Source organism: Phyllobates terribilis, unplaced genomic scaffold, assembly GCF_046119375.1.
Source record: "Phyllobates terribilis strain yellow unplaced genomic scaffold, ASM4611937v1 Scaffold_5__5_contigs__length_657084704, whole genome shotgun sequence".
NCBI classification, from domain to species: domain Eukaryota; kingdom Metazoa; phylum Chordata; class Amphibia; order Anura; family Dendrobatidae; genus Phyllobates; species Phyllobates terribilis.
This window is the reverse complement of record NW_027362765.1, coordinates 54,017,970-54,033,853: the sequence shown is the minus strand read 5'-3', so window position 1 is coordinate 54,033,853 and position 15,884 is coordinate 54,017,970. Positions and strand designations below refer to the sequence as shown.

Genomic DNA, 15,884 nt, shown 5'->3' with positions numbered 1-15,884 from the left:
TGCCATAGCTCGCATTGATGTGCCATACAGGCACATGGAGGCCACACACAATACTGAGCCTCATTTTGACTTGTTTTAAAGACATTACATCAAAGTTGGATCAGCCTGTAGTGTGTTTTTCCACTTTAATTTTGGGGGTGACTCCAAATCCAGGCCTCCATTGGTTAATAAATTTGATTTCCATTGATGATTTTTGTGTGATTTTGTTGTCAGCACATTCAACTTTGTACAGAACAAAGTATTCAATGAGAATATTTCATTCATTCAGATCTAGGATGTGTTATTTGAGTGTTCCCTTTATTTTTTTGAGCAGTGTATTTAGTTAAACCATTTACTGCACACAGTACATTAAAATAACCTTTTTCCCTGTTTGGTTTTTAACAAGATTTGATTTCTTTGAATATTTACTTGGAGCATGAAAATGGTTTCTCCCCTGTATGAGGTTTTTGATTCCCAATAAGATTTGATTTCTGAACAATGCTTTTTTTCAAATGCAATGTGAACAAGAAAATGACTTCTTCAATCGGTGAGTTCTTTGATGTACAAGAAAATAAAATTTACACCAAAATGTTTCCTACGTTCAGAAGATTAAAAGGACTTTGCCCTTATGTGAATTCTCTGATGAGAAACAAGGGAAGATTTCAGTTTAAAACATTTCCCACAATCTGAACATGAAAATTGCTTCTCATTTGTGTGAGTCTTTTGATGATTGACAAGATATGATTTTCAATTGAAAGATTTCCCACATTCTGAACATGGAAATGGCTTCTCACCTGTGTGAATTCTTTCATGTATAACAAGATTTGCTTTATTTGTAAAACATCTGTCACATTCTAACATTAAAATGGCTTCTCCCCTAAGTGAATTCTCTGATGCGTAATAAGATTTGATTTTTGGCCAAAACATTTTCCACATTCTGAACATGAAAATGGCTTCTCCCCGGTGTGAATTCTCTGATGCCGAACAAGAACTGAATTCTGATGAAAACATTTTCCACATTCTGAACATGAAAATGGCTTCTCCCCTGAGTGAATTCTCTGATGCGCTGTAAGATGTTGTTTATGGCCAAAACATTTCCCACATTCTGAACATGAAAATGGCTTCTCCCCTGTGTGAATTTTCTGATGCACAATAAGATGTGAATTGTAGGCAAACCATTTCCCACATTCTGAACATGAAAAGGGCTTCTCCTCTGAGTGAATTTTCTGATGCGCAATAAGATGTGAGTTGTGGCAAAAACATTTCCCACATTCTGAACATGAAAAGGGCTTATCCTGTATGTGATTTCTCTTATGTTTACTGAGACTCGACTTATCAGTAAAATATTTTCCACATTCTGGACATGAAAATGGCTTCTCCCCTGTGTGAATTCTCAGATGCGCAATAAGATGTGATTTTTGGCCAAAACATTTTCCACATTCTGAACATGAAAATGGCTTCTCCCCGGTGTGAATTCTCTGATGCCTAACAAGAACTGAATTCTGATGAAATTTTTTTCCACATTCTGAACATGAAAATGGCTTCTCCCCGGTGTGAATTCTCTGATGCCTAACAAGAACTGAATTCTGATGAAAACATTTCCCACATTCTGAACATGAAAATGGCTTCTCCCCTGTGTGAATTTTCTGATGCACAATAAGATGTGAATTGTGGGCAAAACATTTCCCACATTCTGAACATGAAAATGGCTTCTCCCCTGAGTGAATTTTCTGATGGGCAATAAGATGTGAGTTGTGGCCAAAACATTTCCCACATTCTGAACATGAAAAGGGCTTATCCTGTATGTGATTTCTCTTATGTTTACTGAGACCAGACTTATCAGTAAAACATTTTCCACATTCCGAACATGAAAATGGCTTCTCCCCTGTGTGAATTCTCTGATGACTAACAAGATCTACATGTTTGTTAAAATATTTACTGCATTCTGAACATGGAAAAGGCCTCTCCACTGAGTGAATTTTCTGATGTGCAATAAGATCTGATTTGTAGCCAAAACATTTCCCACATTCGAAACATATAAATGGCTTCTCCCCTGTGTGAATTCTCTGATGCGCAGTAAGATGTGATTTTTGGCCAAAACATTTTCCACATTCTGAACATAAAAATGGCTTCTCCCCTGTGTGAATTCTCTGATGCCTAATGAGAACTGAATGCTGGTTAAAACATTTACTACATTTTGAACATGGAAATGGCCTCTCCCCGGTGTGAATTATCTCATGTTTCACAAGCTTTGATTTAATTTTAAAACGTCTGCCACATTCTGAACATGGAAATGGCCTCTCCACTGAATGAATTTTCTGATGTGCAAAAAGATCTGATTTGTACCCAAAACATTTCCCACATTCCGAACATAAAAATGACTTTTCCTCTGTGTGAATTCTTTGATGCACAATAAGATGTGATTTGTGGCCAAAACATTTCCCACATTCTGAACATGAAAATGGCTTCTCCCCTGTGTGAGTTCTCTGATGCGCAGTAAGATGAGATTTTTGGCCAAAACATTTTCCACATTCTGAACATGAAAATGGCTTCTCCCCTGTGTGAATTCTCTGATGCCTAACAAGAACTGAATGCTGGGTAAAACATTTACTACATTCTGAACATGGAAATGGCCTCTCCCTGGTGTGAATTCTCTCATGTTTCACAAGATTTGATTTAAATTTAAAATGTCTGCCACATTCTGAACATGAAAATGGGCTTTCTTCTTTGTAATTTTTTTCATTTTCAACACTGCTTTGGTGATGATTATTTTGATTAACAGTATGTAATGAATTAGTAGATAGGACTTGTTGAAAATTATCAGATGACAAATCTTTGCTTTGAAGGGTTGAAGGTATAGCTGGAAGGAATAAATTCATTTCATGCACATCTTCTATCATACCACGATCATCTGTTATAAAATCTGAAGATATCAGATGTCCTTCTGAGCTTCTAGCATAGTCTTCTGCCAAGAAAAAAATCTGGTATTACTTTTTTAAATTTTAGCACATAAAATAATAATTTGTTAAATAACATTTCTAAAGTAAAATTTCAATATCAATTGCAAAACATGTAGCAAATTTCCTATTAGTACCTAACCTAAAGTCTCAGCTACATTGGAGGAAAATCCCCCAAACTCTGCAATTTGGGGAGAATGGACTATACTTCTAGCGTGTATCAATAGAATATAATGAATTTCCTATTATTTTGTTCTCACGGAAAATAAGCCACAAGAGATGTCTGGTAAAGACTTGATTCAAAACCAAAATTATGTGCATGGTGAAGTTGAGGGAGGTAACTGTTCGCCCAACAAGCATTTGTCCAACAGCTATGTAAGAAGTGTGAGCACTAATCACAAAACAAATCACTATCCAACAATAGAATCTCAGCGCAAAGACTTATGACGCGCCCCCTGGGCCTGTGCTGTGCAGGGGGATACCCGGAGCCGGATCGCTGGGGGTTGTAGTTCTCCGTGGCGGTGACCCGGTCCGTGCCCAGGGCGGTCAAACCAGTGGCAGTCTATTGGTATTGTAATTGTCCGACTACGCCACCCGTGGATTGCGGTCAGTGGGGGACCGCCGCTGCGCTGCAGACCGCTGAGGCTGATGTTGTATGCGCAGCCAAGAATGGGATGACTCCCCACGGGAGAAGTATTGCCTCAGGGCAGCTAGAGTGAATGATGGTAGTGATGGTGTGAACGTCCCAGTCCTAATGGTGCTGGTGCGGCGATGAAACACAGAGACTTGTAATTGCAGTTTCCAATGCTTTACTCACAGTTGTTATTCTGGTCACTTGTGCACATGAGGGACCGCCTGAGCCGTGCTGTGTTCACCAGGCAAGGGGCTCGACCAACTACCAGGCAATTCCAGAGCGTGGCACAGGGCTCCCTTCCTTTCCTTTCTCTGGCCGTCCCCACCAGTGACCCACCTTTGTCCAGCTCCCTCGGGCCTTCTCTTGGCGAAACCTATCTCCGGTTTCCCTGACCCTATGCGGTATGCTTTCCTGGTGGATGTAGTGAGGGGTCGCACCAAGATGTGGTAACAACCTCCGGTCTTTGGCTGAGGAATCTGTTGCCTCCACCAATTTGGGTTCCGGTACCCTGTATCTCCTGGGCATATGGGGTTCCTTCTGTCCTCGTGTCTCTGGGCCTTTCTCTGTGTTCCTTGCTTCCTTTCTCCTCTGTTCCAGTTCCTTTCATACTTTCCTTTCTGTTCTTTCTTCTCTCTCTCAGGCTCCAGCCTTCTGACAAGGCCTGCCTGCGGAGCAGAGCCCATGCAGAGGCTCTGCTTCCTGTCTTCTCCTCTCACTCTTACTGTCTGAACTTCTAAGATGGTGCCCACCTTATATACCTCCTTCTAACACCCGAGCCCAGGTGACTAGCAACCAATGGGCTCCTACCTATGCCCAGAAACCCACCCCTATCTGCTCCTACACCACTGGGTATTCCACCCCCCGCCCCACTCCAGCCAGGGACAGATGCTGTCGTGCCTGCACTTCTGTCTAGTGGGAGCACCGTTGACCTGTCCCTCGGAAATGGGGTGTGTGTGGTGCATGCAGCTTACTGAGCCCTAGTCCACACTCCATCCTTACCCGGGAGTGGAATACCACACCTCTGGTTCGAGGTGCAATACCCCTGTAGCAGCCGAGCCCTCGGGGTGCTACATTCCCCCCTGGTAAACCACAACACGTCCTCGGGCTGGAAAAGAGCAAAACAATTTTCAACATACAACATTTTTTTAGAATGCATTCGCATATAAGACATTAACCAAAAACTCATTCCTTTATGGGAGGTATTCTTCTCTTTTTAACGTTACAGGTATAAAACATTTTACTAATGCCACCGGAACTCTTTTATAAAATACTATATAAAACTTTTGCATTACTATTTTAGCAGCATTTTAAACTTCTTCACATGAGATATTTTCAAGTAAAACATTTTCAAACAGATTCTTGAGCTCTGGCCGCTGTGCAACTTGTGACCAGGTGTTCACTTTCTCTTAAAGGTGCAACAGTCATTTAATCTTGCGGTAGACGTTGCGGTTTTTGTATAAAACCAGTAGGGGGCGCTTTAAGAATCGCAACTATTTACAAGGGGTTGGCCGCTCTCAGTCCTCGGCCAGTGGGGATAGGAGAATGGCTGCTCACAGTCCTCAGCCTGGTTAGGGATTAGGGGCAACTTTTAAACACAGTCAACAGTTTACTATTTGTCCCAACGGGGACCACACTTTCAAAAACAGGAACAGTTCCATTTTACCGTTTACTGGTAACGGTGTCCTCCTCGCTCTTCCGGGTAGTCTTCAGGTCCGTCCGGATCCTCAGGGTAGTCCATGTCTGGGCGGTACCGCAGCTCCTCCTCTGTTAGACGGTGGACATGGAGGGCGTACAGTCCCTTTGCGCCCTTGTGCCGGGTGTAAGTGACCAAGTCACCGGGGTACAGGTCACGGCCGTGGTGTCCCTCTGGCAAGTGGCTTTCCACGTCTCTCCTGGTGACGAAGACGTCGGTGTCAGCCTCCGGGTCTCTGATGAAGCCCCAGCCATGCTCTAGCTGGAATTTTACTACGGTCCCGGTGGCTCTGGGACCGCGGATGGCGTGGGCGTCTTGTCGGGCCTTCCTCTTCTGTTCCGCGCTCCTGGCCTGGAGTCGCTCCTCCCTGATGCGCCTCTGCCGCCGCTCCCTTTCATAGGTGGCCAGCTGCTGACGGCAGCAATCCAGGCGCTGGGCTGCTTCCGCCCGGGTCTCCTGGGTGAACCCCATGAGATTCTCGCCGGTGGGGTCCCATGCAAACTGGGCATCCTCCGGCAGGGGTGGAGCGATGTTGGCAGGCTCCGGGGCCGGGATCAGAGGCTCGCTCAGGGGTTGTTCTCTCCGGAGACGGGGGTTGGCAAACTCCGGTGGCCACTCAAAGGGCAGCCCGTCCGGGCTGGTATATTGGGCGTACAGGTCCGCACCCAGGGGTGGCACCGCCAAGGTAGGGGGTGCTGGTGAGGTAGCGGCGCCCGGGTGTGCTGGGCCTTGCGTCCTGGCCTGTGACGTCTCCCGCTTTACGGCGCCCGGGTTCAGAGGGCACAGCGCGGGGCAGGGCGTGACAGTGACGTTTGCAGCCTGAGGCCTAGCTGGCGGCGGTGGAGGCATGATGTCAGGTACGGTCCCCGGGGCTTCGGGTCCCGCAGTGGAGGGTGAGGGCAGGCTGGTGTTCCCAGGGCTTGGGGTGGTGGCATCCCCATTACCTGCCTCGGTCTCCGTGGCCTCCTCCGCGGCGTCGTCTGCAGCTGCCGGTCCCTCTTCTCCGCGCCCAGCGGTAAGCGCGCTGCCCGGTCCCGGCGGGGTCCTCCGCTGGCTGCCTTCGTGCTGCCGGGCCATCTCCTCTCTCCACCGGGCAAACACATCCCGCTGCGCCCGGACCATCCTCCTGTTCAGGTCTTCCAGCGCTGCGCGTGCACTGTCCGGGTCCCTGGGCAGCTGGGCTAGCAACTCTGTCAGGCTGCAGGGTGGCTCAGCTTGCAGCAGGCTGCGGGCCAGGGTGCTGGAGGAGTTCTCTGCTCCCTCCATCTCCGGGTGCAGCAGGTCCAGACTGATCCAGGCCGCACCCGACCCCACAGTTTTCTTTCCTATCCGCCCCCATGGGGGTGGTCTTGGGGGCATCTGCTGACAATCACCTTTAGGGGCAGCCCCCCCACGTTGATGGACATCTCCACTGCTGCATTCATGGCTGGTGGGGGCGGGCTCCTTCTTTGGCGCCATTCTGGGACCTGGCCTACGATGGGAGGTGGCTTCCTGCTGTCTTTTGGTGCGCACATAATGGCGTCCGCTCTGCCAGGGCGGGAAAAACGGATGAAGATGGCGGGAAACGGTCCAAGATGGCGTCTGATGGCGGGAATCGGCTTCGGATGGCGGGAAACGACTCCGGACGGCGGGAAACTTCTGGAAATGGCGGGAGACTTCTTTTCAAGGTACATGTACTATCTTCTTCAGGCACGCAATACCCGCTTGTGGCGGGTTGGTAAAGATCCTGCCGACTACGCCAAAGTTGACGCGCCCCCTGGGCCTGTGCTGTGCAGGGGGATACCCGGAGCCGGATCGCTGGGGGTTGTAGTTCTCCGTGGCGGTGACCCGGTCCGTTCCCAGGGCGGTCAAACCAGTGGCTGTCTATTGGTATTGTAATTGTCCGACTACGCCACCCGTGGATTGCGGTCAGTGGGGGACCGCCGCTGCGCTGCAGACCGCTGAGGCTGATGTTGTATGCGCAGCCAAGAATGGGATGACTCCCCACGGGAGAAGTATTGCCTCAGGGCAGCTAGAGTGAATGATGGTAGTGATGGTGTGAACGTCCCAGTCCTAATGGTGCTGGTGGGGCGATGAAACACAGAGACTTGTAATTGCAGTTTCCAATGCTTTACTCACAGTTGTTATTCTGGTCACTTGTGCACATGAGGGACCGCCTGAGAAGTGCTGCGTTCACCAGGCAAGGGGCTCGACCAACTCCCAGGCAATTCCAGAGCGTGGCACAGGGCTCCCTTCCTTTCCTTTCTCTGGCCGTCCCCACCAGTGACCCACCTTTGTCCAGCTCCCTCGGGCCTTCTCTTGGCGAAACCTATCTCCGGTTTCCCTGACCCTATGCGGTATGCTTTCCTGGTGGATGTAGTGAGGGGTCGCACCAAGATGTGGTAACAACCTCCGGTCTTTGGCTGAGGAATCTGTTGCCTCCACCAATTTGGGTTCCGGTACCCTGTTCTGCCAACCCTTCACCCTGTATCTCCTGGGCATATGGGGTTCCTTCTGTCCTCGTGTCTCTGGGCCTTTCTCTGTGTTCCTTGCTTCCTTTCTCCTCTGTTCCAGTTCCTTTCTTACTTTCCTTTCTGTTCTTTCTTCTCTCTCTCAGGCTCCAGCCTTCTGACAAGGCCTGCCTGCGGAGCAGAGCCCATGCAGAGGCTCTGCTTCCTGTCTTCTCCTCTCACTCTTACTGTCTGAACTTCTAAGATGGTGCCCACCTTATATACCTCCTTCTAACACCCGAGCCCAGGTGACTAGCAACCAATGGGCTCCTACCTATGCCCAGAAACCCACCCCTATCTGCTCCTACACCACTGGGTATTCAACCCCCCGCCCCACTCGAGCCAGGGACAGATGCTGTCATGCCTGCACTTCTGTCTAGTGGGAGCACCGTTGACCTGTCCCTCGGAAATGGGGTGTGTGTGGTGCATGCAGCTTACTGAGCCCTGGTCCATACTCCATCCTTACCCGGGAGTGGAATACCACACCTCTGGTTCGAGGTGCAATACCCCTGTAGCAGCCGAGCCCTCAGGGTGCTACACTTAGGTATGTCATGTTAGACCACCATGAATTTCAGCTCTGATTTCCAACTCTTTGCTGAAGCCAGAATCTTCATTGTTTCATGTTTCAGTGTGCCTGTGATCACTGTGTTCCCAGGAAAGACACATAAAGGGACTTTTGAGTCAACTTCTGTTCGTCTTAGGCTATGTTCACACACATAGGGCTTTTCAGCGTATTTTGCTGCAGATTTTTATGCAAATTTTCAGATGTGTTTTGCAGTACCAGCAAAGTCTATGAGAAACCAGAATTCTCTGTTCACACGTTGCTTTTTTTGCTGCGGATTTTGTGACATGGTTGTGTTTTTGGAAAATAGAGCATGTCATGTCTTTCAGTATTTTTGCAGCAAAAAACGTACCTGCGTTTTGCAGCGTTTTTTCACCCATAGGAAGTACTGGGTGGTCAAAAAAAGGCAGCAAAAATGCAACAAAAAACACACCAAAACCTGCATTTTTAACGCAGCTGTTTTCCTGCCAGAGAAAAGTTAGCAGCAGAAAAAAAGGTGTGTGTACATAGTCTTATTCTTTCCCTACATGCATTTTAGCAGAGTAAGATGGATAGGAGAACAGTAATATCATGTATGAAGCAAAGGCGCACATAGAAATCATGGAGCCACACAGCAGAAGTTCCAGTTCGGCTTGCCTTCCCCAATAAAAAAAAAAGACATAACATTCGGCGGGATCACAGAAGAGCATATTTCACCATTTTTCAGCCCTTAAAAAGTATTTTTCCTCTTATTGAAGCCCCTAGATTGCCCTTTCATTGCTGCCATAAAGTATGATGCCAACTAAACTGCCCCCTCCGAAACACAGTATAATACCCCCACAGTGAATTTTTCCACAGTACACTCCACACACACGGTATGATGACCCTACTGTATCACCCTCCCCCTCAACCCTCTCTCCGCAAAGTATGGTGACCTCAACATAGTATGATGCCCCAACTGTGATCACCACACAGCCCTTTATGCAGTATAATGGGCCTCCATTCAGTAGAACGGCCCCTACAACCTTCCAGTCAGTATGATGGCTTCAAATAACCATTCACACTGTAAAATCGCCCTCACTAGCCCTCCATGATCGGGTGTTCATTAGTCGGGTCTCAGTCCTTCTCTGCCCTTATTCACATTATGTCACTTGACATATGATACAGTTTTAATATTAGAGGTTAGTGACGTCCCGAATAGGGTCAACTTGATGTGGTGGGATGGCTTTTATTTATTTTTTATCAAAAGTTATGTTAACTGAGAACCCTATATTATTTTAATGCAATCTTGCTATTTATTTAGTGCTGTAACGGGAATGGTGGTGGAACCACTGTGCCGTGGACTGAGGATGGCCTGGAGGGGCGTGACTAGGCGAACAACAGACTCTTCGCTGGAGCCCATGAAGGTGTGGTTAGATTTGGCTCCAGACTGACGTCAGGTGCTACTCCAAGATGGACCTCGGACACACAACAACTGACCCCCAAAAGGGCAGGAAGCTGGACCGGCAATGAATGGGAAGGCTAGGATGGTACAGGCAGGTATACTGAAAGACCAGGCAGGTGCTGGCACGAACGGCTGGTACAGGCAAGTACGGCTGGTATACAGGTGGGCATGGCAGGTACGGCTGTAAAGCAGGCACGGCAGTTGCAGGCAGGTACGACTGGCATACAGACAGGCATGGCAGGTACTGGAAGATATACTAGAACAGGAGACCTGAGGACTAGCAAGTATGCAAACAAGCAGAGTGAATACGTTGCTCAGGCACCTCCTAACAGGTGGAGGTGCCTTGAATAATAAGTGTCTCCCAGACACTTCCTGGGGGCAATTAAGGTGCACGTGCACCTGAAAGGGACAGAGCGCTTTGTCCTAAAGCGTAGTGCCTGAGGATCTGCCAGGTGTGTGCAGACCCCAAGAGGCAGCAGCAAGTAGAAGAATCGCAGCACGAGGGCCGGGGCGGTGAGTGAGTCGGCGTCCATGCCAGAGGATGGGAAGCTTGCAGGGATGCTAATGCTACAGTAGTTCCCTCCTGTGTAGACACAAGGGTCAGTGGGTGCTTTCATCCGCTGGCTCGGCTGTCTTTACAAAGACCACACGGACCAAGGTTCATCCCACTGAATGCCCACACTAATTCCCCGTGGGCATAATACTATTCAGACAACACAGGATGAGGGTAAAACATTGTGGCAACACTTTATTGAACTATAAACAGACAATAACATACAGCACAGTCTCAGCGAATACACAAGATGGTGCAAATTACAGAGTCTCACTCCACCGCTGGCTCGCTGGGATTAGAGCACCTGAGACTTCGGGGCTTCCAGGGCCAACTATCCCCACCAGTGGCACCCCGATTTTGGCAGCCACCCACAGAGGAGGCAACGACAAGTTTAGGAATCTGACAGTCCATTGAGGTACGTGGCCAGGTGACCTTATTGTCCCAACCTAGCTTCTCCAAATTTTTCCATGGTTTCAGTGATGGTCAATGGATCAGATCTGTATTCCTCCAGCTGGGGAAGTAGTCCCTTAAAGGAAACCTGTCAAGTCATTTGGAGCATGTAACCTGTCCCCAGGTTCTTGTTAGTGATGCAATATGCATCACTAACATGCTTTTTTTCATGAAAATCGGCACTATAATGAATTGCAAAAACCATTTTATATAATTATATCTTACTAGCTCGTTTAGTCATAGGGTGTTTTTCACTGCATTCAGTCCGGCTTGTTGCCACCCACTGAATTTGAATTATGCCCCCGAATTTGCGGCGATGTCACATGAATATACACATTCAAATTCCACGCTTGCGCACGGTGTAGCGTAAGCCATGCTTGTGCAATGTGTATGCCAGTATCCGCGCTTGCACAATGTGTATTTTGAAGTCGTATTTGCGCATTGTCCATTGGAGATTCGCGCATGAGCAGTGATGCTGTATTTAGTTCCCAGCTTCACTGACTGTGTGCACATGCGCCAGAGCAGCTGAGCATTACAGTCTATGAGCAGTGCACACAATTGGGAGTGCATGTGCACACAGTCAGTAAAGATGGGAACTGAACACAGCTTCAATGCGCACGCGTGGGGAGACGCTCGTCAAAGTGCATGCGCGGATCCTGGGGGGCATAATTCAAACTGAGTGGGCGACGACAAGCCGGACTGAATACAGTGAAGAACACCCCTGTAACTAAACGAGCAAGTAAGATATAAGTATATAAAGTGTTTTTTACAAATGATTATAGTGCCGATTTTAAAAAAGCATGTTGGTGATGCACATTGCATCACTAACAACAACCTAGGGACAGTTTACATGCTCCAAATGACATGACAGGTTCCCTTTAAGTTGGTGTCCTATAGAGTGTCTCAAATCTGCATTCATCTGGCTGGCATCATGGTGCCTTGGTTACTAACATGTAGAGTCTTTCTGCAGAAGAATAGCGATCCTTTTTATACCCACATCTGTCCTTCAGGTCATCATCCACAGGTCAGAGGGAAGGTGGGACGGGGTCACCTCTTATTGTTAGAGTATTCAGTCAATCTGCATAGTTTTTCCATCAATGTTTGCTGGTCAACAGGCTGCATGGACTGATAACCCATTGTGTATCAACATTTTAGAAAACATTGTTCAGTTTCCCTGCACCCCTGTCTACTAAGGCTAAACATCAATTCAAGAGTCAATGTTCAGGCTCATATGAACAATTGTCTATGTCTCCTGACCTACTTAAAAATACATCTGGCCTAATTTAGAATAAATGCTGTGTTGTCATGTTGTCACGCCCCCTCTTCTTCAAGTCTCCAAAGAATCTCTCCAAGAGCAGAGAGGCATGGGTGTCTTTTCCTCAGGACCAAACCCCTTCCAATCCACAAGAAAAAAGGTTTTCCCTCTTACCCTTTTAGTAGCCAGAATATTCTCTACCTTGAAGACATCTTCAGAGCCGCATGGAGCAGGAAAGGTACTCTGATCCTTGAAAAAGGAACTTAAGATGACAGGCTTGAGGAGAGACACGTGGAAAGAGTTGGGGAACTGTAAAGAGGCTGGGAGCTTGAGATTTTAGGATACAACATTTATCTGTTTGAGAACCTCGAAAGGACCGATAAAATGAGGACCCAACTTGTACAAAAGTAGCTTGTGCGGACAAACTTACAAGAAAGCCAAACCTTGTCCCCAGGACGAAACTGAGGTGGGCGCAGACACCTCTTGTCCGCAGACACCTCTTGTCCGCATGTCCCTTCATCTATTCTGAAGACATCCTCAATGTGGCCTCAGTGTCCTCCCTAATTCTAGAGAAGCCTTTGGTGAGAGATTCGGCCAACGGGACGTCAGAGGTAGTAGCTAAAGGGAATGAAACATTGGCATGTTGACCTAACACAATAATAAAAACGAGATTTAGCAGAGGACTCACTCACTTGGTTAATGTAGGAGAATTCAGCCCAAGGCAGGAGTTCGGCTCAATCCCTGAGGTGAGCATTGACGAAATGTTGCAGGAAGCTTGGTGGCCATTGGATTGGGGATCGTAGGTTGAAGAGAAGTCCAGGGTTACATATGTAGTAGCTTAGAGGTAGCTCTCCAGAACCGAGATGTGAACCGGATGCCTCTATCAGAAACTTTTTGGAAAGATAACTCGTGAAGATATGCTGGATAAACTTCTCAGCAAGCACAGGAGGGTAAGGGAGACCAGACAACGGAGTAAAATGGACCATCTTTGAGATGCGATCTACAACTACCCAAATTATGGTACTTCCGACCGAGATTAGAAGATTAGTGATGAATCGCGATGTACTGCCAGGGAGCTGACCGTATGGGCAGAGAAAGTAACTGACCGGTTGAAAGCTTTTTCGGAGTCTTATTCTGAGCACAGGACGGACAGGCCGAGACAAAATCTGCAATATCTTTGAGCAGGGATAGCCACCAATAATGGCGAGAAATGAGAAGAGCCATTTTATTCTGTCCAACATGACCAGCCAATTTAGTTGAGTGACCTTACTGAAGAACTCCCTCATGTCTGGTTCAGCAACAAAGGTCTTTCTGGATGGGACCCGAGACAAGTCCAATGGAACGACAGAAAGCATATTGCAGGACTCAATGATGCACTCAGGCTCCTCCTCCTGGTTAGAAGACAGAAAGGACCTAGAAAGCGCACCCATCTTGATGTTCATGTCTGCCCGCCGGAAATGGAAAACAAAATCAAAGCGAGCAAAGAACAAAGACCACCTGGCTTGACATGGATTTAGCTGCTGTGCGGACTGCAGATAGGCTAAGTTCTTGTGGTCAGAATAGAAAATTACAGGATTAAGAAGCGGTTCAAGTAGAAAGCGCCAATCCTCCAAAGCCAATTTAATCGCCAACAGTTCTTGATCGCCTGGCGAGTAGTTGCGCTCCGAGGCAGAGAAGGCTTTGGAAAAGAAACCTCAGGTTACCATACGTCCAGTAGGAGACTTCTGAGTAAGAACAGCTTCAGCCCCTGAGGAAGAAGCATCCAACTCAAAAAGAATTGCTTATTACTGTCAGATCTATGCAGCATTGGAGCTGAAGAGAATGCTTGTTTTAAGGAAGAAAAGGCACTTTTGGCCTCCGGAGTCCATGCCCTAGGATTAGCACCCATTTGGGCCAGGGCAGAAATTGGGGTGCTCCGAGAGGAGAAATGTGGAATGAACTGGCAGTAGTAATTTGCGAATCCTAGAAACCGCTGGATAGCTTTCACGCCATCAGGACCGGGCCACTTCAGAACGGCAGACATTTTCTCTGGATCTATTCTCAGTCTGGTCTCAGAGATGATGTATCCTAGGAAGGGAAGAGAGGTTTGCTCGAAGACGCAATTCTCAAACTTGGGGTACAAATGGCTCTTCCACAACCTCTGAAGGACCTGTCGAACATACCGCCTGTGCGTGGGTAGTTTGGGGGAGAACATCAGTATGTTGTCCAGGTAAACCACCACACAAGAGTAGAGTACGTCCCAGAAGATATAATTCACTAGTTCTTGGGAGACTACTAAGGTATTGCAGAGGCCAAATGGTATTATGTATTACTCATAACGGCCATTTGGGGTGTTAGAGGCAGTCTTAAATTCGTCCCCCTGGCGTATTCGGATCAGGTTATATGCTCCCCGCAGATCAAAACAACTCCGACGTGAGAGGCAGGGGATACTTATTCTTGATCGTTATCTGGTTAAGGTTCCAATAGTCAATACAGGGACGGAGAAAGCCATCCTTTTTCCTTAACAAAGAAGAATCCTGCTTCAGCCGGGAAGGATAATTTCTGGATAAATCCCCTGGTTAGAATCTCCTTCATATATTCCGACATGGCTCGGGTCTCTGCCTGGGTCAGAGGGTTGATATGGCCTTGAGGAGGAGAAGAACAAGGAAGAAGATCTATAGGGCATTCATACGGCCTGTGTGGTGGTAGCCTCTCAGCCTCCTTATCTAAAACGTCCGCATAAGTCAAATAAGTCGGAGTCAAGCCTGGTTAGTTTGGTGGCGTGGACAGAAGTCGAGCAGACGAATGGGAACAAGACATTTCTAGTGACAGGTCCGACTCCAACTAAGTACATTTCCAGATCTCCAGTCCAAGACAGGCTCATGTGCTCGTAGCCAGGGCAGGCCCAGGAGCAGGGAATGGGACAGACCTGGTAGCACATAAAAGGAGATCTTCTCAGAGTGCAACATTCCTACCTGAAGTTCTACTGTCCTGGAAACAAAAAAACAGGTTCGGATAGAGATCTCACATCTACAGATGATACAACTAAAGGACTCTGTAGACATCGGATGGGGATCTGGAATCGATCCGCTACAGCATGTTGTATGAAATTTACAGATAGGCCTATTCAATGAAAAGGGTGTTGCCACAGGAAACGGGCAATGACAGTCAGTGGAGGAGAGGATAGCTAGGGTAGCTCCTGAAACCTAAGGTCGATCTGGCTTTCGAGGGATACCAGGTGATGTGGAGAAGTGGGAACATCTCGACCGGACAGCTTGTTCTTAATTCTCCCCGACAGACCCTCCTAGAAGGTGGCTACCAATGCCTCGTATTTCTAAGCGAGCTTGAAGAACCGGGTACGTAAACAGACGGCATACTGGCGCATAGTGAGATTTCACTGGAGCAATCTGAGGAGAGAAGATGCTGCAGAGGAAACACAGCCTGGCTCATCAAAGACCTTCTAGAAAAGTCTGGAGGTTGGAGACTAGAAAATCCCCTCTCTCCCATATTGGATTGAGCCACGACAGAGCTTAGTCAGTAAGATGGGACATGATGAATGCCACTTTGGCCTTATCTGAAGAGAACTAATATGTGAAGAGTTCAAAGTGCAGCGTGCATGGATGAAACCGCAGCATAGAGTAGGATCACCGTCATAATGTGGCGGGGCCGACAGACGGGGTCCGGAACCAGGAACATAGCTGGTAAACTGGAGAGCCGCGGCCATAGATATCAGTGTGTCACAGTCCGCAGATAAGACAAGATTTTGTTCTGCTGTTTTTTCTGGAGGGAGATCTCCTGGTAAAGCTCATAGACTAGAGAGAATGGAGAGCCAGTGGGTTCCATCGCCTGAGCAAACTATAAAGGGAATGGTGGGTGGAACCAGTGATGTGGACCGAGGAGAGCCTGGAGG

The 15,884-nt window shown here is 47.7% G+C and overlaps 1 protein-coding gene across 1 annotated transcript in view; it reads right to left on the bottom strand.

The window, feature by feature from the left end:
- Positions 1–230: 230 nt before the first annotated feature.
- The window catches only part of LOC141271945 (uncharacterized), a 121,897-nt gene continuing 106,243 nt past the window's right edge, over positions 231–15,884 (bottom strand). The window contains exon 8 of the mRNA XM_073682191.1: positions 231–2,944. Within this exon, the coding sequence (XP_073538292.1) occupies positions 840–2,944 (2,105 nt within the window). The 3' untranslated portion in view covers positions 231–839. The remainder of the gene's footprint in view (positions 2,945–15,884) is intronic.